The sequence below is a fragment of the Temnothorax americanus genome, unplaced genomic scaffold (assembly GCF_048541705.1).
Source record: "Temnothorax americanus isolate GAGA-0224 unplaced genomic scaffold, ASM4854170v1 Scaffold24, whole genome shotgun sequence".
Classification (NCBI taxonomy): domain Eukaryota; kingdom Metazoa; phylum Arthropoda; class Insecta; order Hymenoptera; family Formicidae; genus Temnothorax; species Temnothorax americanus.
In genome coordinates, this window is record NW_027509381.1 from 1,204,299 (window position 1) to 1,224,780 (window position 20,482).

The window sequence follows — 20,482 nt, forward strand, 5'->3', positions numbered from 1 at the left end:
ACGCAATCGCGGCGTCGGGGCGCCGTACTTCCCGAACGCTCCACCACTCCATCTCGGCGCGCGCGATTGCCGTCGCGTATACCCCCGCCACGCCGACACGCCACCGCGGGCGTATATAAACCGAGCAATGTTGCTAGGTTTTAGATTCCGCCGTGAGCCAGCAAACCGATCCGACCGATTCCGCTGCTCACGGATCCCGAAATCCCACAGTCGAACAACCCGGAGGTAGAGAGAGCTCTCTCTGCCTCTGCCGCGAGTGAAGTATCTAGGCGGTTGACTCGAAATCCCATACGAACACCTGTGACACCGGAGTGAACCAGGGTAAGAGAGTTCTTCTCTTACTCGCCAAGGGTCTTGGCCACCCGGTGCCGCCTCCCGCCTACACGAATCGAGGCGCCAGGAAATAGAGAGTACTTCTCTATCTCCGCTAAGGGTCTTAGCCGCTCGATATCCCGCCCAATCGCGATATCCAAACCTGCGATCCCGCGTCACCCGCGCCGAAATACCTCAGCGAGCCCGCACGCCCGCCGATCCGCGAAACCCCGCGATCTCCGTGCATCATCGCTCTACCAGGCGTCCGCACGCTCTGTGATACCGGTATTGTAACCGCGTTCGCGACCTATTACACGTATCTTGTAACCGCGCCCGCGATCTATCACACGTAGCCAGCGACTCCGCGATCGCTGTAATCCGCCGCTATCGTAGCAACGACCGCGATCTTTTGTACATATTCACCGCTCCTGCGAGCATCTCTATGTATTCACGCGTAATTGAATAAATACCTTATTTTGTTTTATTATATTTTAACCGAGTCTTGTGTCTTCCTCCGCGCCTACTCCGAACCCTGACCAGCCGCGAGCTAAATCCGCGCTTCGGAAGCTAGGTTGTTTTACACTGTTGGAATATTTACAGAAAATTCTATATAAAAATCGCAAATTACTATGTAATAAAAAAAGAAACACGCTTGTATAAATCATTTATTTGTTAACACTATATAATAGATAACAAGAAACTTAAATAATTAGCATTAATTACACAGGTAGTTTAATTAGAAAATACGGTTCTCTAGCTTCTATACTACCTTCCATTCGAATTACGTTGTTTGCGTTTGTTGTAGTATATTATAAGCCGAATATGATGTTTTAAGTAACTGTAACAACGAAATTGTTTTCAAATTTATTTTGTGATTTCTAATTTCGCAAAATATTAAATAAAATTGCCAAATAATAGACTATATGTAATACATAGTTACTATAATCGATAAAAATTAATTCTTATATAGAAAGAATACAATTCTTATGATAAAATAACATATATAATTTAAGAAATATAAATCAAACGTTGTTACGTTGTGTGCCATCAATTTTTCAATGTGCAGATTATAAAAATCAGTGTCCACTATTTTTCAAATAAATATTTGTGTTAATTAATTATTAATTATTTAGTGACTTGTTATACTTACGCCTACAAAAGAATCGAGATTCATTGTGAGAATGTACGCGCTAGAAAATTCAATCGGTGTTAATGAACGAATCATAATTATTAATAAATTCTGTTTTCTGCTTTGCTTCATTGTCAACCATCCTATTCCAAAGATATTAGCGGCGAGTTGAACACTCTGTAAAAAATATAACACGCACATGAATTAAAACATTATACAAGATCTTCAAGAAAAAATTGTAACTAAAGGCCGGTTTTCACACGCAATGATTAGTGGCGCCAACTGACTGGCATTCATTGGCGCCAGAACCAACTGGCAAACTCACAAGTGTTTACACAGTGATTGGCGTATAATATGGAAAATATTTAACATTTATTAAACACACAGTAAATGACAACAACCATATAACCTCAAATTTTGAGGTTATATGCTTTGGCCAATAACCGCCAGTAAACGCCACATTACTAGCGCCAGTTTGCATCAAGTGTTTACATTTGCATTTTTACTGGCATTAGTCGACTGGCGCGGCCTGGCGCCACCAATCATTGCGTGTGAAAACCGGCCTTAACGTTTTCTTATTTCGATTATATCAGAGTAATATTAAGTATTATTAAGTTACAGTTACTTGTAACAAACTAACAATTTTATACCTGATGGTGAGTATTTAATATCGCGTAAGTATTTAATAAATTATATGATATATGTTCGAGTTTTACGAAATATGCATATAATTCGCACCTTTAGCTTCACTTCGTTTCCATACCAGCAATAGATAAGAATCTGTGTCAGCATGGAGCATGTGTATAATATCAATGGAAAGCATTGGGCGCTCAACGTCATCTTCGCCAATTGATATAAGTTGGAGCACACCACCAGCGTACTCACCACAAATTGAATGGCTATAATAATTTTGAATTTTTCGTTTACCATTAATGCAAATCTACAAAATAAAAATATTTTAGAGAAAACATATTAACTTGCAAACCCTTATCTACATTTTTATTTCAAAGATATTTTTTAAAATATAATTATATATACATTTTAAATATAAAAATAATTAATATTGAGCTCTTGTTAACACTCAATACTTATACGCAAAATTATTCAAACAAGCGCTACGTACAACTTATTTTTAATTTTCCAAATATTTTTTTCACCAATTCACACAATCTGCAGAATTATTAAAGAAACTAACTTAAATATACAGTCGTGCTGACGTACACATTCACGCAGATTGTTTTGGCCGAGGGAGATCTTTTTCAGCCGGCACTCCAGTATTTCGATCTGACAGCATACGTGCAATAATAAACCACAAATCAAACTGTCGCATGCTACGTTCACTATGGAGCCGACAGTCGAGCATATTAACTGTCGAGTGTACATGACACAAAATAACACCTCGGATGTGTAGTTATGCGGTGTCCATTCTCTGTACGTTAAATTTCCTTTCCGAAAATTCGTGAATAATGATGTCAATACGATGCATGCACACGTCGACTCGATCAAAATTGTGTACCATAAAGTGTTGTTCCTATATAATGGCTAAGCGGTTTATTAAGAACATTTTTCTTTGTACTGTTGTTTTGTACAATTTAATTAATCTTAAAAAGTTTAAATATTTTTGCGTTCTTAAAAATAGAGAGAGAAAGAGAGAGAGAGAGAGAGAGTTTTTTTATAATTACTGTATTGTTTTGTCAAATTTGTGGCGAATTTCTATTTCGTCAGCCTCCAATGGGATGAATGGTTTCTGGGTAAGAATATTGGTTAATATTCTTATATTTTTGCGATTTACCAAAAGACCAATCATTTTACAACAAGAAATGACCATGGCAAGCATAACATAGAAAGTATCAGTAAAGTCGTCGGTATTGTCAACGTTCAGAATGATATCCATAAGTTGAGACAGCAGAAAGGTGAACAGCAACGATATTAGAAGAGCCGAATATATGTTATACACAGTACGTTTACACAGTGATGTCCAAGAATTCGGTGGCCAACATCCCACAACCATAAGTATTTTTAATGTTAATTCAAGAACCTGCATGTTTCTCGTGTTCTTAATCTCACTCTCGAAAATATCAAAACGTTAATAACGTTATATTAAATTATTTCTGTTATTGTAATTTATGTAAATTGTATGATAAAATATATTAACGTTTCTTTATTAATTAATAATAATATTAAATGTAAATACTAATAAATTAAGCTGTCCTCACAAAATATATTAATTGTTGATTGATTATTATATATAGCTTTTTCGACATAGATATTTGTGTAATATACGTGATATGATACAGAGAAGATTCCACGTATATTATATGTAAATATAATCAATTTTGCAGTATCAAGCCACGATCTATCCATGTAATAGTAAATACGAGGATTAAAAGATTCAGAGTTTCTTCATATGTGTAAAATATGAAAGTCATTCTCTCTATCAATAACACCGTGAATCAACTTGCGTAATTCCATGCGACAAACCTCTGCAGAATGTCTATAGTCGCATGATATGACTTCTGTATACATGAACCCTGCTGTTTTCTTGCTTCCCCTCCATGTTTGGTAACTATATAATTATCGTAATACCAAACTCGCAATATCGTTCCCTTCTTGAAGCGGTTCGCATAGACAATCATTTTCAAATTGCAAACGTTATACATTTACCGCACAACCATGTAACATAATGATATAGCTAAATACAGCGGGGAAAATATAAAAAAACGATAAGAAAGTCGTATATATATAGAAACTTAATAAATTATGGATTGCGTTTTACCTTTATAGAATCATAATATATTAAGTAACCCACCAATTTACTTAGTAAATATTTATCAGTGTCGCGCTAACATAGCCTCAAATTCTAGTGTCTAATTCTGTTTCTGGTATTGATTTGAACAGTCGTAATCTTCGACAAAATAATAAAATATAGGAAAAACCTTTTATAAGAGTAGGGGAGAGTGGGGTAACTGCGAAAACGGGTAAACGCGAACGATTACTATTGTAGTATATTAGAGTAATGATATTCTCCCACTTCTCGCACTTAGCGATAGTTCGATATACCTACGCTCAGTGATACGAGTACGAGTACGAGAAGTGGGAGCACTGAGAGAAAAATCCAGGTTTAAATAAGCGTTCGAAAATGAACAAACGGACAATCCGACACTTTCAATCAGAAAAATTAAAAAGCCGATCAATTATCAACGATATCCGGCTATCATTGATTGGACATTATTCTAATCTTGATCGGTTTTTCATAATTTTGATTAAATATATCGGATTATCCATTTGTTAATTTTTGAACGAATTGTCCATTTCTCTGAGTGAGAATATTATACTATTCTAATATACTACAATAGTATCGCTCGCGTTTACCTCGTGTTCGCACCCCACTCTCCTCTACATGCATGTATACATGTATAGGACAGCATTATTTGGTATTTATTTTATATATAAAAATGTCTATTTTTAAATTTTTACTTTTTACTATATATATATATATATATATATATATATATATATATATAATTCATTGTATATGAATTCATGAAATAAATAATTATAATAAACTCATTATAAGCAATTGCAGTTTATTTGTTCACAGATGCAATACTAGCTGTGATCCGAACTTCTAAGATATTAATGACTATTAACAACAACAACAAAATGATATATTGGAAAACATTTTAGTAATCTCAATTTTATTTGTACTTGATACTCGTAACTCCTATACTTGTTTTAGAATATTGTAAGCTGAATACGACGTCTTAAGTAACTGCAACAAATATATAAAAAATAGATTATAGCATTTTATTTTACAATTTGTTATTACATTTATCAAATACAAGTACTTTGTTAAATATTATAACTGTTATCGCAATATTTACTGATACGTCACAATAATTTTCTAACTAATCTTCTTATAAATTGTTTATTTTCTTATTTTCCAAAACTAAACAAAATATTTATGAATAAAAATCTATTGTCAATAGCACCAGTTAAATACATACATTATCATAAAATATATAATTTATGAAAGTGCAAATTAATTTTTTTACCAACCCCAACGAAAGAATCGAGATTCATAGACAAAACATAAGCGCTGGTAAATTCTATTGGAACTGCTGCACGAGTCATAATGAATAATAAACCTTCTTTGAGATTTCTATCCATCGTTACCCAATCCATCGCGAAAATGTTGTTGAGCAGTTGAGTGCTCTATATTTCAAACCATAGACAATGTTGTTAACCTTTCAGGTTTAACGAATTTATTTACAAAAATAATGTATTATTACATAAATATGTAAATTTTAATTCAAAATTATATATATATATATTGTATTTTTAATTTGAAAAATGTGCAACAACTTTATTATGCGTACCTTTAACTTCACTTCGTTTCCGTACCAACAATAGATGAAAATTTGTGTCAACATGCAGGACATGTACAATAGTAAAGGAAGATAACTCGCATTTAAAGCTGTTGATTTAGTCATTTGATACAAATTGGAACATACCACCAACGTGCTCACTATAAATTGCATGGCGATAGTCATTTTGAATTTACTGTTTAATTTGAGCGCATACCTATAAAATGCATATTATGTAACCGCCTTTTCGAAATTAATTAAGAGAAATTTAAAGTATAGAAGATAAAAGTTATATATATAACAATGTGCAAAAAAAAGTTATATCAAAATACTTCGAATGTACTCTCGAAGAAGAAAAGAGTATGTACCCACACAGCACGATATATTGCAGCAACATTGCAGCAGTATTGCACGGCAAGATTACAATATTGCATGCAATATTGTTGCAATGTTGCAGCAATCGATCTATGTCCGCCCCAATATAATATTGCAGCAATCTTGGACAATATTGCAGCAATATTTCTGACAATGTTTCACATATTTTGTAGCAATGTTGCCAAAATATTTTTTAATAATATTACTCTGCTATTGACAAAAGTAATTCAAAGATTTAAAGTAAAAACACAATGATTCCCGAATAGAACAATAAAACAATAAGGAAACGCAGGGCATGTGATATAATGATATAAACGTATTCACTCTATTTATAAGGTCATATAATATGAAATGTATATTAATAATATACAGTACAAATACTCAAGATTGATTTATTTTACTTGAATTGTGATGATAGGCGAAATAATTGTTTTCTGCTGAAAGATAATTCCATCATTGTAGCTTTAAATATAATACAAACAGAAGGAAATTATATTTATGTTAAAGGACGTAAATGTCAGATATTAAAGGAATTATATAAACAACCATGTTCATCGAAACTTATAAATATTTACATAGTCCGTACATCAATTATGCGTTATCTCGATGGCCTGTATTTTTTATAGTTAAAAAAATGTGGAGAATTACACAATTAGGTTTATACAGATTATGTAATTCTAATAAGGCATGTAACAGATATGTAATTAAATAAATAAAATATATTTTGTTATACTCTTACTACCGTTTTACGTCATTCTAAATAGACTTGGTCACAAATAATGTATGGATTTTTCAGAAATATTGTTACAATATTTCAATTTTAATATTGCTAAAATGTTGCGTTTAATATATTGCAGCAATGTTTTACTCGCAACATTTTACTGGTAACATGGTTGCAAAGTATCTGCAACATTTCACAGTAACTGCAATATGACAATGTTCCTGCAATATATCGTGCTTGTGTAGGTAAATATATAAGAAAAAAGTTTTTTCTTTATTATTATAATATGTGCTCCCTGTTACTTCTTCTTTTTCAGTGAAATGTATAAGATATTTTCAGAATAATAAGATAAAACTAACTTTAATATACTGTCGTGATGACGTACACAGTCGCGAAGAGTATTAAAATTATTTGATATTTTGCTCAATCGGCATTCTAAAATCTCAAACTGGCAGCAAATGTGCACCATTAATCCACAAATGAGACTGTCACAGGCCACATTGACGAGTGATCCAACCGATAGACTAATAAGTTGATGAGCATACGTGAGACAAAATATGATGGTGGACGAACAATAGTCATACGGTAGCCATGCTCTATATGTTAGATTTCCTTTTCTGAACACCGTAAACAAGGACGTTACGGTGAAACACACGCCAGTTGTTTCCACCAAAATAATATAGCAGAATGTATTGATACTGCAAAATGACTGTGGAGATAATTACGCTCATTTGTTTAATACAGCTTCTATTAACAATACATTATTAAAAAGTGTATTTGTAATAATTGTACTTACACATTGTACTGTATGCACTTGTATAATAAATTAGATATCACACACACACACATTATATAATATTAAATATTTATAATTTTTATATCAAAATTTTTAAATAAAAATCTACAATAAATTTTTTCTAAATTTATATATTTAACTTATTCTAGAAAGAGAGAGAGTAATCTCTTGTCAGGCAGTAAAACTTACTATATGAGTCTATCAAATTTATATCGAATTCTCATTTCGTCCACCTCCAACGTTTTATACGGTTTCTCAAGAAGTACGTTGGTTAACATGTTAATGTTTTTTCGATTTACTAACAAACTGAGCATTTTAGAGCACGAAACTACCGATGCCAACGTGGCATAGAAATTCTCCGTGAAATCTTCGGCATTGTCAACATTCCAAATAATGTCCAAAAATTGTGATACCAGAAAAGTGTGCAATAATATAACAAAAAAAACCGTATACGTGTCGTAAACTATACGCAAGCAAGATGATGAACATGATTGTGGTCGCCAACATCCAACAATCGTCAGAATCTTGAAAGTTAATTGCAAAATACGCATCTTTTTATTTCACGTTATAATATATCTTTCTTTATATTTGCTAATTTATCTAAATTTTTCACACGATATTTGCAAACTATTTGCACAGTAAACCACAAATAGAACTTCTTGTGAAATGAAGGAATATCTCTTGCACGAAATCTTATTTACTACAATATTTCTGAAGCTTTGACATCTTTATAATAAACTGAGGAACGACGAACAAGACTTTTTTGAATGACTTCCAAGCGTGGAATGTTTATGGATCGCACAATTTTTCCTTTGTGATTGCATTGTCAATGCAGTATGTTATTATCATAATATCGGACTTGAATTATTAATCCTACAAATATATCTGTATCATACCGATATTATAAGTCTCTGAAAATGCTGACATTTGTAAGACAACATTATTTTCAGTTAAAATACCATATAAGAAACAGAAGAATATGTATAGATACTGTGGACTGTTTTATCGTCTTCATAAATTTTAAAAATGTAATAATGCAATTATATTACTTCCCTTCAGTTTAAAATCTTATTTTATTTCTCATTCTGTGTGTTATAGAATAGTTTCCATAGGTATATGACTCTAACTTTATATTGATTTTAGACACTGCAATTTCTGATTCCCACGTTACAAACACAACATGTTAAAATTATATCATGCTTACGAAGTGTGTCATAGAAGGCAAGATAAGCAAAGAAAAATAGGCAATAGAATAAAAAAATATTCTTCAATAATTTTTTTATTATTTTTTAACGTGATTTGTGAAATATGGTAGGTGAAGGTAACTAATGCTAATTATTAACATTAATTGCAAATATATTTATATACATATGTATACAATATTTTTTCTTCATTTCTTGCCTCTTTTCACAATCAGTGATATTATGATATGAGTAGCTCTTTAATTCTATTGCTATTCTTTTACAAAATTACTCCTGCATATTTTGCATTAAATTATAAGTGGAATAAGACGTCTTAAGTATCTAGAATTAGTAAACAGACAATCTTAATCTTTATCCAAATCTCTTTGTTCAGTTATTAATAAATTTACAGTAGACTTCGTCAATATCAATATTAGATACATTACATTTTTACATTAATTACATATAGTGCTGAATTTGTTTGTTATTCCAAATAATAATTCCAAATTTCCAGTATTTTCCAATTTCATTTAATAAACAACAACATAATTTTAATTTATTAAGTAATTAAAATTAATAACATTTGTTTAAAAAAAATTTGTTAAAATATTTTAATAATATAATAAATGAATATATTATAAATCAGTTTCTTCAAATTTAGAATATATTCAAATATATCTAAAATTAAAATTTGACGAAATTAACTTTATAACGTTTATACTAACACCCATAAATGTATTAAGATTCATGGGAACAATATAAGCACAAGTGATCTGAATAGGTACAATTGTTCGCCTCATTACTATCATTAAAGACTTTTTTCTATTTTCGTCCAACGTCAGCCACTCCATTTCGAAAATATTGTCAATTATTTGATGACTCTACTGAAATATGTAAAATGTATCCATACATAGCATTTGTATAAGAAACGAGATATATTTATATTACTGATACCTTGTATCAGTAACATAACATATTACAATGCTTTAATAGTATGTACTGTTAGAATTTTGCAAATATAGACTAAATAGATTTAGCATTTAATTAAAAGTATATATACCCATATCACACCTACTATATATATATATATATATATATATATATATATATATATATATATATATATATATATATATACATATACATATATACATATATATATATATATATATATATATATATATATATATATATATATATATATAAATCTCCATTACCATACCTTTATTTTTAATTCATTTCCATACCAACAATAGAAGAAGATTTGCGTTAACATACAAGATACGTATAATGTCATTTCAATATGTTTGGCTTTCGTTGTTGCTTTACTTATTTGATAAAGGCTGAAGCATATCACCAATGTACTCATTATAAATTGGATAGTAATAATCAGTCTAAATTTCGTATTTATAACAGACACAAGTCTAAAATATCACAATTTTGTTTGTTTAATAATATATTGTAATAAAATAAACTCTTGATATAAACGATATTATGTTAAGAAATATATGATAATAATTCTTATTATATAAAAATTTGTAAAATTGGCAAAATTGTAAAGCTCAACCTGAAGATATGGTAATGATGACGTATGCAATCGCGAAGAACGTCTGAATAAGATACAATTTTTCTCAAACGATAAGTGAAGATCTCTATTTGGCAGCAAACATGTACTAATAATCCACAGATGAGAGTATCAAAGCCAACATTCAAGAATGTTGCGACAGTCAAACTTATCAGTTGATGAACGTAAGCCAGATAGAACAGTAACCTTGATGAGTAGTCAAATGGCAACCATGCTCTGCATGTTAATTTTCTATGTCTGAAGTTTATAGATAAAGAAGATAACATGATACATGATAATGTTACAGATCCCAAACATACGAAGCGCCAAGTATTAATTCTAAAATAATTATAAAATGTTTGTCAAATGTAGAATAATATTCCTAGATTTTATAACATATAAATTTTATTATTAATATCTTCGTTTTTATCTCTACCAATTAAGTCTTAAGAGGGTTTTACGCGTTTTAAATTCTTCTAATTTCGGTTGCAATGAAAATTTTTAGACCGCATTTGTTATTTAAGAGTAAAAAAAAAATTATCATAGAAAATATAAGGAAGTATCTTTCTTTTTTTCAAATATTCCATTCAATCCCCCACAAAATTTTCGAAATAGCAACTTTTTTACCTTTATAAATACCGGTCTCAAAATTTTGATTAGGGGATCCAAGATACAAATAAAACAGAAAATTAAACAGAAAAACGAAGAGTCTTTTAGGACTTCAAGGGTTAAATAAAAAATTATTTATTTTTAATCATTTTTAGGTAATTATGTTCTCCTGTTGCATGCATGTTTCTATTTACCATACATTAATTATATCTATTATGCATTTGAATAGAAAAAGAAATCGTAAAAAATTTAAATATAAAATGTAACAAAAATAAATTTTAATAGTTTTATTAATATATTAATATTAATAATATAATATATTATAATATTGTTGATGTTTTGATAGTACTTACTGTATGCTTTTATCGTATTTATAGAGAATGTTAATTTCAGTCGATCTCGACGGTCTACACGGTTTCTCCATCAATATGTCGACCAGCATAATAATGTTTTTACGATTTATGAGCATAATGAACGATTTACAGCAAGTATTAAACATGCCAGTTAGTAAAAAGAAATTATCGGAAAAATCGTCAGCATTGTCAACTGTTAGAATTACGTCCATCAATTGCGAGAGCAAAAAGGTATTTAGTAATAAAACTATTATACTTGCATACACGTAGTATGCTAAGCGTTTATGCAGTGATGACCAAGAATCTGGTCTCCAACATCCACATATCGTTAAAAGTATGAAAGTCAACTTAAGTATGCGCATTTTTTAAAAGATCTTTTCTAATATCATCTGCGAAGCACACAATACATGGAATTGTTCACTGCAAACTTTGTGTAACGTACAATGCTATTAATTAAACATATTTTGTAAGTAATTTGCAATTTTGACAGTTAAAAAACGCTTCTGTTTTTGTTATAAAAAAGTTCAATAGATATTTCTTCAATTTTTTAAATTATATTTACAAATGTTATTTGTATATGACATTTATTATAACCAATGAAGATTTCTAATTAATCTAATAACTGTAACTGTGAACATTGTGGTAATTGTCTTGAAAAACAAATGAAATTATTATTGTAAAAAAGGAATACTTTAAGCGATATCGCAACCGATAGATAAGAGTATAGCAAACACCAAAATCTTTAGACTGACTGACGAAAGTCGACAGTCTATATAGCTTTGCTGTGGATCGAATTTCTTAGATGTATAAGATACATCCATATGTGTATCCATATATTTCCACCCTTCGCAACTGGTAACTTCATTATTCATCTTATAACGTATCCCTCGCAATATATACCTTGGAAAATAATATTTTTATAAATCGATATGCAACACGTATATACATCAGTTGCAAAATTCACATACATTACGATGACATAGTGAAATTATACCCTTAAATACGACAATGTTTTTCAGAGGCGGAGTAAAGAAAATATACAAGACAGAATTGTCAAATATTGAACAGAAAATTGTATTTTTGTTTAATATTGGTATACTATTATAATTCTACGCTATTTAAGCTCTAGATATTTAAATTTTCTATGAAATTTTAATCTTTCTATAGCTATTGATGTTACCCATACTTTGACAATACTTATAGTGCTATCTCTTCGTATTGATTTTAAGCACAGTAATTTCTGATTCCCACGTTACAAACAGAAGACGTTAAAATTATATTACATTTACAAAGTGTGTCATAGAAGCCAAGATATATAAGAAACTGTAAAATACAAATATAAAACAGATGTTAATAAATGTAAAAATATAAGAAAAGTATGTAATAAAATAAACGACACTTTTCGGTTATCTTTTTCTATTATTTTAATAACGTGACAAATTAAATGTGGTATGTTAAGTGAAAGTAACTAATGCTAATTATTATGACTAATTGCAAATATACTATCTTCTCTCTTCTTTTTTTGCTCCTTCTCAGATTTAATATGATATGAGTAATACTTAAGTCCATCAGTCTCTCATAGAATCACTCTTGCAAATTTTGTGTAAGTAAGTTGTAAGCGGAATAAGACATTTTAACTAGCTAAAATTAATAAACAATTTTAATGGTTATCTAAATAGATTTAGTAATTAATAAATTTGCAGCTAATTTTATCAAAAATAGTATCAGATACAAATAATTTTAACATTAAATACATATAGTACTGAATTTGGTTACATTATTCCAAATAATGATTCCAAATTTTCAATATTTTCCGAACTTAATATATAAAAATAGCGTGAATAATTTTAATTTATTAAATAATTAAAATTAAAATAAAAATATCTGTCTAAAAATTTGTTAAAATTATTTTAAATAATATAATAAATTAATTTATTATAAATTATTCTTTAAATGTAAAACATATTTAAATATATCTGGCAAAATTAGCTTTATAACATTTATTTATACTAACACTCATAAAGGTTTCAAGATTCACGGGAACAATACGAGCACAAGTAATCTGAATAGGTGTGACTGTCCGCCTCATTATTATCATTAAAGACTTTTTTTTATTTTCGTCCAATGCCAGCCACTCAGTTTCGAAAATATTGTCAATCATTTGGTGACTCTATTGAAACATGTAAAATGTATGCATAGATAACATTTGTGTAAGAAATAAAATATATTTATATTACTGATACCTCTCTCGTAAATATTAAAATGATTTAATAACAGATACTGTCAAAATTTTGCAATAAAATTTAGACCAAATAGATTCAGCATTAAATTGAAAATTTATACCTACCGTACCAGCTAAATTATGTTTATTACCATACCTTTATCTTTAATTCGTTCCCATACCAACAATAGAAGAAGTTTTGAACCAACAGAGTAGCCACATATGATATCATGTCGATATGTTTGCCTTTGGTTGTTGCTATACTTATTTGATAAAGGCAGAAGCATATCATCAATGTATTTAATGTAAATTGGATAGCAATAGCCAGTCTAAACTTTTCATTTACAATAAACGCAAGTCTAGAATTTAACAAATTGTTCGTATAATAACATATTTTAATAAAATATACTGAAAGAACGATATTATATTCAGATGTACACGATATTAATTTAAAAAATATTGAGTAAATTGTGTAAAATTGGCAAATATGTAAAACTTAACCTGAATATATCATAATGATGACGCACGCAATCGCGAAGAACGTTTGAATAAGATATAAAACTTCTCAAACGATAAATTAAGATCTCAATTTGACAGCAAATATGGACTAATAATCCACAGATGAGCATATCGCAACCAAAACTAACGAATGCTGCGGCAATCATAACTGTTATTTGATAAGTGTACGTCAGATAGAACAGAAACGTTGATGAGTAATCAAATGGCAACCATGTTCTGAATAATAATGTTCTGTTTCTGAGGTTTGTAGATAAAGAAGATAACATGAAAGATAATACTGTTACTGCTGGCAAAGATGCGTAGCGCCAAGAATTAATTCTAAAATAATTATAAACTTTCTCAAATACATATATAACAATCTTCATCTATTTTATATAAATTTTTTATTTTTATCTTTATCTACTTATTTTTATCTTTATCTATTTATTGATTTATTTTTTACGTTTTTAAATCCTTGTAAATGCGGTCGTAATACAAATTTTTAGATCGTATTTCATATATATAAGTATAAAGGTAAAAGGAGTTACTTTTTCCAAAAATGTAGTTAGCATTAAAGTGGGAGATCCGACAAAATTACAAGGATTGAAATTAGATATAAATAAGTAAATAAGTAACTTGTCCTATTTGCTGAAAAATATTTAACTAATAAATAATTTTGTCTATCTTCTTAAATAGAATTTATATTATAGGCTACTCAAATAATAATAATCATATAGATTTACTAGCTGTTTACCCGGGCTTCGCCCCGGAGGACATATGTAGTAAAACACGCAAATAATCTCTCTCTTCCTTTCTCTCTCTCTTTCTCCCCCGTTCTCTTCTTCTCTCTCTCTCTCTCTCTCTTTCTCTTTTTTTTCCCTTTCTTCCTCTCTCCCTCTATCCCTTTTACTCTCTCTCCCTCTCCCTCCCTCTCTCTCTCTCTCTCTCCCTCTCCCCCTCTTTCTTTCCCTCCCTGTTTTTATATACAATTCTTTGGGATTTGGTCATTTGGAACCGGTTTCCAAAAAGATTGGTAACAAAAAATAGTACACTTTATAGCACTTCCCGGGAAATTTTGTCCCTATTTCATGTATAATTCTTTGAGATTCAATCATCAATTATTTCCCGAAAAATTGAAAAAATTAAACAAACTGGTTTCCAAAAAAATCGGTAACAAAAACTGTATACATCATGGCGTTCTCCGTAAAATTCTACCCCTACTTTATATATAATTTTTTGCGATTCAGTCAATTAATTTCCAAAAAATTGGAAAAATTTCTGATACCTATTTCCAAAAAGATTGGTAACGAAAAATTATACACATCATGGCAATCCCCGAAAAATTCTACCCTTACTTCATATACAATTCTTCGAGATTCGGTCAATTATTTCCCGAAACATTGAAAGAATTAGAAAAACCGGTTTCCAAAAAATCGGTAACAAAAAATTATACACATATTTAAAATTTGAAGGATTTGAAGGAGAAAAACAATTAAATTTTCTTTATAATGTGGACAATTCTTTAAAATTTGGTCAATTATTTCCCGAAAAATTGGAAAAATTTTGGATACCGGTTCTCAAAAAAATTGGTAACACAAAATTATACAGTTTATAGCATTTCCCGGGAAATTCTACCCCTGTTTTATATACAATTCTTTAAGATTCAGTCAATTATTTCCCGAAAAATTGAAAAAATTTCGGATACCGGTTCTCAAGAAAATCGGTAACAAAAAAGTATACACTCTATAGCACTCCCCGGAAAATTCTACCCCTGATTCATATACAATTCTTTAAAATTCAGTCAATTATATTCCGAAAAATTGGGGAAATTTCAAATACCGATTTTCAAAAAGATCGGTAATAAAAAACGATACACTCTATAACACTCCCCGGAAAATTCTACCCTTACTTCATATACAATACTTTCAAAACCAGTCGAATAGTTTAAGAGTGCATAAAGGACATACATACATACATACACATTCATTTATATATATATAGATTTTTTTAATTTTTTTACCTTTATTTTCCTTCCTCAATATCCATTTTCTTTAGATTACTTTCCATTTCCATATATTTCTTTTGACATTTACTAACAACTGACATTACTGAGTGAAATTATCAACTTATCTATATAGAATGTGAGAAGCCGATTAACTTGAAACTTGGTGACATTTATGAGTATATGTTCGGCTCGAACTTCTGAACTCGAATTTCTGAGCCGAACATATACTCATAAATGTCACCAAGTTTCAAGGGTAAACCAAAGGATAATGTCGCTGCCCTAGATATAGAAGTCGATGTTGAATCTTAATAACGAGAAAATATACGACGATGCACCGCGTAGTGTCTATGTCATTTGTCTGTGTTATGTTATGAAGTTGCTGCTTTCACATATTATATGTCAAAACTGATAAATCAGTCACTTCAATTCGTGACTGTCGCGAGCAATTAATTATTTAGTGAAAACTTATTTAGTGCCACCTTTGACGTTATTAAATTTCACAGTCAATACTACTTTTGGATACCAATTTCCAAAAAGATCGGTAACGAAAAATTATACATTCTATAACACTCCCCAAAAAATTCTACCCCTACTTCATATACAATACTTTCAAAACCAATTTCTAAAAAGATACCGATTCCCAAAAAGATCGGTAACGAAAAACTATACAGTTTATAGCACTCCCCGGGAAATTCTACCCCTACTTCATATATAATTTTTTGCGATTCGGTCAATTAATTCCCGAAAAATTTGAAAAATTTCTGATACCGGTTTCCAAAAAAATCGGTAACGAAAAATTATACACTTTATAACATTTCCCGGAAAATTCTACCTTCGTTTCATATACAATTCCTTGAGATTCGGTCAATTATTTTCCAAAAATTAAAAAAAAATTAGAAAAACCGGTTTCCAGAAAATCGGTAACAAAAAACTATACACATTATGACACTCCCCGGGAAATTCTACTCCTGTTTCATATATATTTTTTTGAAATTCGGTCAATTATTTCCCGAAAAATTAGAAGAATTAGAAAAACCGGTTTCCAGAAAACCGGTAACAAAAAACTATACACATAGTGGCACTCCCCGAAAAATTCTACCCCTATTTCATATACTTTTGGTATAAATTCGGTTCAGAGGTTTGGGCTGGGCGTTGATGAGTGAGTGAGTGAGTGAGTGAGTCAGTCAGGACATCTTCCTTTATATATATAGATTCTACTCAAAAAGGAAGATGAAATTACTTATTAAGTAAATATTTGTCAGTAAAGAGGTAGAGATCATTTACTACTTTTACCTTCACTTTCAACTTTTAATCTTCTTTTTTAGATTTTCCCTCGCCGACCAAAGACCGTGGCGGGTTTTCGTATGGCAGGATGCCCTTAGCGATAGGTATCGGGCTGATTTTCTCACATAAGGAACCTCATGACCCAACTAATTACCATTTATACCACCTTTTAGAACAACGTGGATTGTTAAAAAAAATCTCGTTTTGAAAATTAAAATATTTTTTTGAACACCCTATAGATGTCGGAATCAAATTAAATCATACTTGTTTAAGCCCTCCTAAGGTATCCTACTCCCCAGATTTTTTTCAAGGTCCTAACTTTTCCGGTTCCGGAGAAAAAAAACTTTTTGATTTTTGAGTTTGACGTTGTAACTCTGGAACCACGTTGTTCCAGAAGCTGGTATAAATGATAATTTAATGTTGGGTCATGAAGTCCCTTATGTGTAAAAATCAGCCCGATATCGCTGGAGGAATTTCGCCATACGAAAACCGGCTACAGCCTTTTCAGAAAGAGCAATTCATCTTACCTCTAAATACCAATGCGTTCTAAAAATTTTAATTATAAGATTTAAGATACAAGGTAATAAAACAGAAAAATGCGGAGTCTTCTAGAAACTTTGTAGGAAACTTTAGAACTTCATACGTTAATTTAAAAAATATTTTATTTTTAATAACTCTTGCGCGTGTTCTGTTGCATGTTTCTATTTACCGTACATTATTAATATAAAAACATTTAAATAAAAAAAGAAATCTTTATATAAAAAATCTAGATGTAAAAAGTAACACAGAATACAAATTTTAATAATTTTATTATTATTAGATAAATAATAATACAATATATATATAATATTACGATATTATTGATGTTTGTTAATACTTACTCTACGGTTTTATCGAATTTATAGAAAATGTTTATTTCAGTCGATGTCGACGGTTTACATGGTTTCTTCATCAGTATGTCGATTAGCAGAATAATGTTTTTGTGATTTATGAGCAAAGTGAATGCTTTAAAGCAAGAATTTAACATGTCCATCATAAATAAGAAACTATCGCAAAAATCGTCGGCATTGTCCACTATTAAGATGAGATCTATTAATAGCGATAGCGTGCCGGTACTTATCATGAAAACTATTATGCTTGTATACACGTAGTACGCTACGCGTTTATGCAGTGATGACCAAGAATTTGGTCGCCAACATCCACATATCGTTAAAAGTATAAAAGGCAAGTTAAGTATGCGCATTTTTGAAAAGATTATCTTCTTTTATATTACCTGCGAAACACACAATACATGTAATTGTTTCTTGCAAACATTGTGTAACGTACAATATTATTAATTAAACGTATCTCTTTAAAGTAATTTGCACATTTATCAGTTAAAGAAGGCTTCTATATTTATTATAAGGATTTAATAAAAATATTACAATTTCTAACCATATATGCTTTTTAATTAATCCAATAATTATAAGTAAACATCGTGATATTTGCCGTCAAAAAAATAAATTAAATTATTATTTAAAAAAATACTTTAAGCAATCACAACTGATAAGTATAGCAAGCACCAAAATCTTTAGACTGACTGGCAAATGTCGACAGTCTATAGCTTTGTTGTCGGATCGAATTTCTTAGATGTAGATATCCTCATTTGTGTCTATAATTCCACTCTTTGCAACTGGTAACTGCATTAAACATTTCATAACGTATCCCTCACAATACAGCAGTATACCTCGTGAAATAACATATTTATGAGTCGATATGCGACACGGTAACAAAATTCACATACTTTACGGTAATATATCTTTAGATGCAATAATATTTTTCAGAAGCGGAGTAAAGAAAATACGAGATAGAATTCTCAAATATTGAATAAAAAATTGTATTTTTATTTAATATCGGCATAGGTTATATAATTTTATGATACTTAAGTTATACATATTTAAATTTTCTCTGAAATTTTTTAATCTTGCTATAGCGATACTTCTAGAATAGCGGAACTGAAACGTTTGATTTATGGCTGTATATTCTATTAATTATTAACAATCGATATAACCTACGTTAAGCTACGCATTGGCAACCGCGTTGAATTCTCAAAGCTTTTTCTTACTTGTCATTTCTTCTTCTTCCTCTTTTACTAGTGCTCAAATCTCCATTCCTTTTTTCATGAAATCATAACTTCGAAGTAGCGCAGCATTCATCCTTCAAATATACCTTTAGGGCTCATGCACAATGAGAGGAGAAAATAAGGAACAAGGACTTAAATATAGAAAGAATTCCGTGTCTTGAAAAAAGAGGAAAAACCGTGTTGAAAAAAGATGCGACTATAAACTCTCTCTATGTTTAATTTCTTATTCCTTATTTTTCTCATTCTGCATGACCCCTTACAGATAAAAAGATTAATAATGTATTATGATATAATAGTAGTAATATAAAATATACAATTGAATATAAAAAACGGTTTTAAAAACATTTATTTAAATAGTAATTTTTTTAAATTAATTTAATAAAGATTTAATTGAATTATATTGGTCAAAAAATAATTTAATTAAAGTAGTTAACAAATAATTTAGTAATAGTTAAAAAATAATTGTAATAAAATTATACACGAATAAAAAAATATGAAGCGTAATATAATTTTACGATCAACTGACAAAAATGTATAAAAATTTATTGGTCAATTTGCAGATGTTTTAGTGATATTGCTTGTTCACTTCTTATAACCACTGGAATCATATTATTTATTTTGTAATAATACGCAATTTATAATATAGTATTATCACGAATTAGAAACATATATATACCTATAGCGCACAAATGTCACGTTTGTTTGACAATTTCCGAGTGTATTTCTCTCAGAGACAAAATAAAGAAGATCCAAGAATCAAAATACGACAATCAATATTAATTATAACTTTCCATCGTTTCTGTTTGCATTATTACTCAAAATTATTTAAATGCAAATAATAATGGTGTAAATTATTTTAACTACTATTTATATTATATCACTCTGTATTATACTTGCTACAATATATATATTGTAAACTAAATACGTTTTAAGCAACTGCAACAA

The 20,482-nt window shown here is 29.9% G+C and overlaps 3 protein-coding genes across 6 annotated transcripts; all 3 read right to left on the minus strand.

The window, feature by feature from the left end:
* Nucleotides 1-963: 963 nt before the first annotated feature.
* LOC143898769 (odorant receptor 46a-like) lies at nucleotides 964-4,345 on the minus strand. Of its 4 annotated transcripts, XM_077408467.1 has the most exons (7): nucleotides 4,218-4,345; nucleotides 3,658-4,133; nucleotides 3,124-3,479; nucleotides 2,637-2,972; nucleotides 2,180-2,381; nucleotides 1,463-1,618; nucleotides 964-1,150 (listed from the first exon to the last, which is right to left on the minus strand). In XM_077408467.1, the coding sequence occupies exons 2-7, from the start codon at nucleotides 3,703-3,705 to the stop codon at nucleotides 1,094-1,096; spliced, it is 1,155 nt and encodes a 384-aa protein (XP_077264593.1). In that variant the 5' UTR covers nucleotides 3,706-4,133; nucleotides 4,218-4,345; the 3' UTR covers nucleotides 964-1,093. The 4 variants fall into 4 exon arrangements, with proteins under 4 accessions (XP_077264593.1, XP_077264592.1, XP_077264594.1 ...); XM_077408466.1 differs by having other exon boundaries at nucleotides 3,658-4,339; XM_077408468.1 differs by having other exon boundaries at nucleotides 3,124-4,339.
* Nucleotides 4,346-5,076: 731 nt separating this feature from the next.
* Nucleotides 5,077-8,493, minus strand: LOC143898778 (odorant receptor 46a-like). The gene is made up of 5 exons (XM_077408494.1): nucleotides 7,890-8,493; nucleotides 7,264-7,602; nucleotides 5,821-6,025; nucleotides 5,501-5,656; nucleotides 5,077-5,213 (listed from the first exon to the last, which is right to left on the minus strand). Exons 1-5 carry the CDS (start codon nucleotides 8,249-8,251, stop codon nucleotides 5,166-5,168), a joined length of 1,110 nt encoding a protein of 369 aa, XP_077264620.1. The 5' UTR covers nucleotides 8,252-8,493; the 3' UTR covers nucleotides 5,077-5,165.
* Nucleotides 8,494-8,889: 396 nt separating this feature from the next.
* LOC143898866 (odorant receptor 46a-like) lies at nucleotides 8,890-19,945 on the minus strand. Its single transcript, XM_077408648.1, has 10 exons — nucleotides 18,850-19,945; nucleotides 18,297-18,688; nucleotides 14,130-14,465; nucleotides 13,786-13,987; nucleotides 13,422-13,577; nucleotides 11,408-11,754; nucleotides 10,449-10,784; nucleotides 10,104-10,305; nucleotides 9,607-9,762; nucleotides 8,890-9,223 (listed from the first exon to the last, which is right to left on the minus strand). Exons 2-10 carry the CDS (start codon nucleotides 18,656-18,658, stop codon nucleotides 9,170-9,172), a joined length of 2,151 nt encoding a protein of 716 aa, XP_077264774.1. The 5' UTR covers nucleotides 18,659-18,688; nucleotides 18,850-19,945; the 3' UTR covers nucleotides 8,890-9,169.
* Nucleotides 19,946-20,482: the final 537 nt, after the last annotated feature.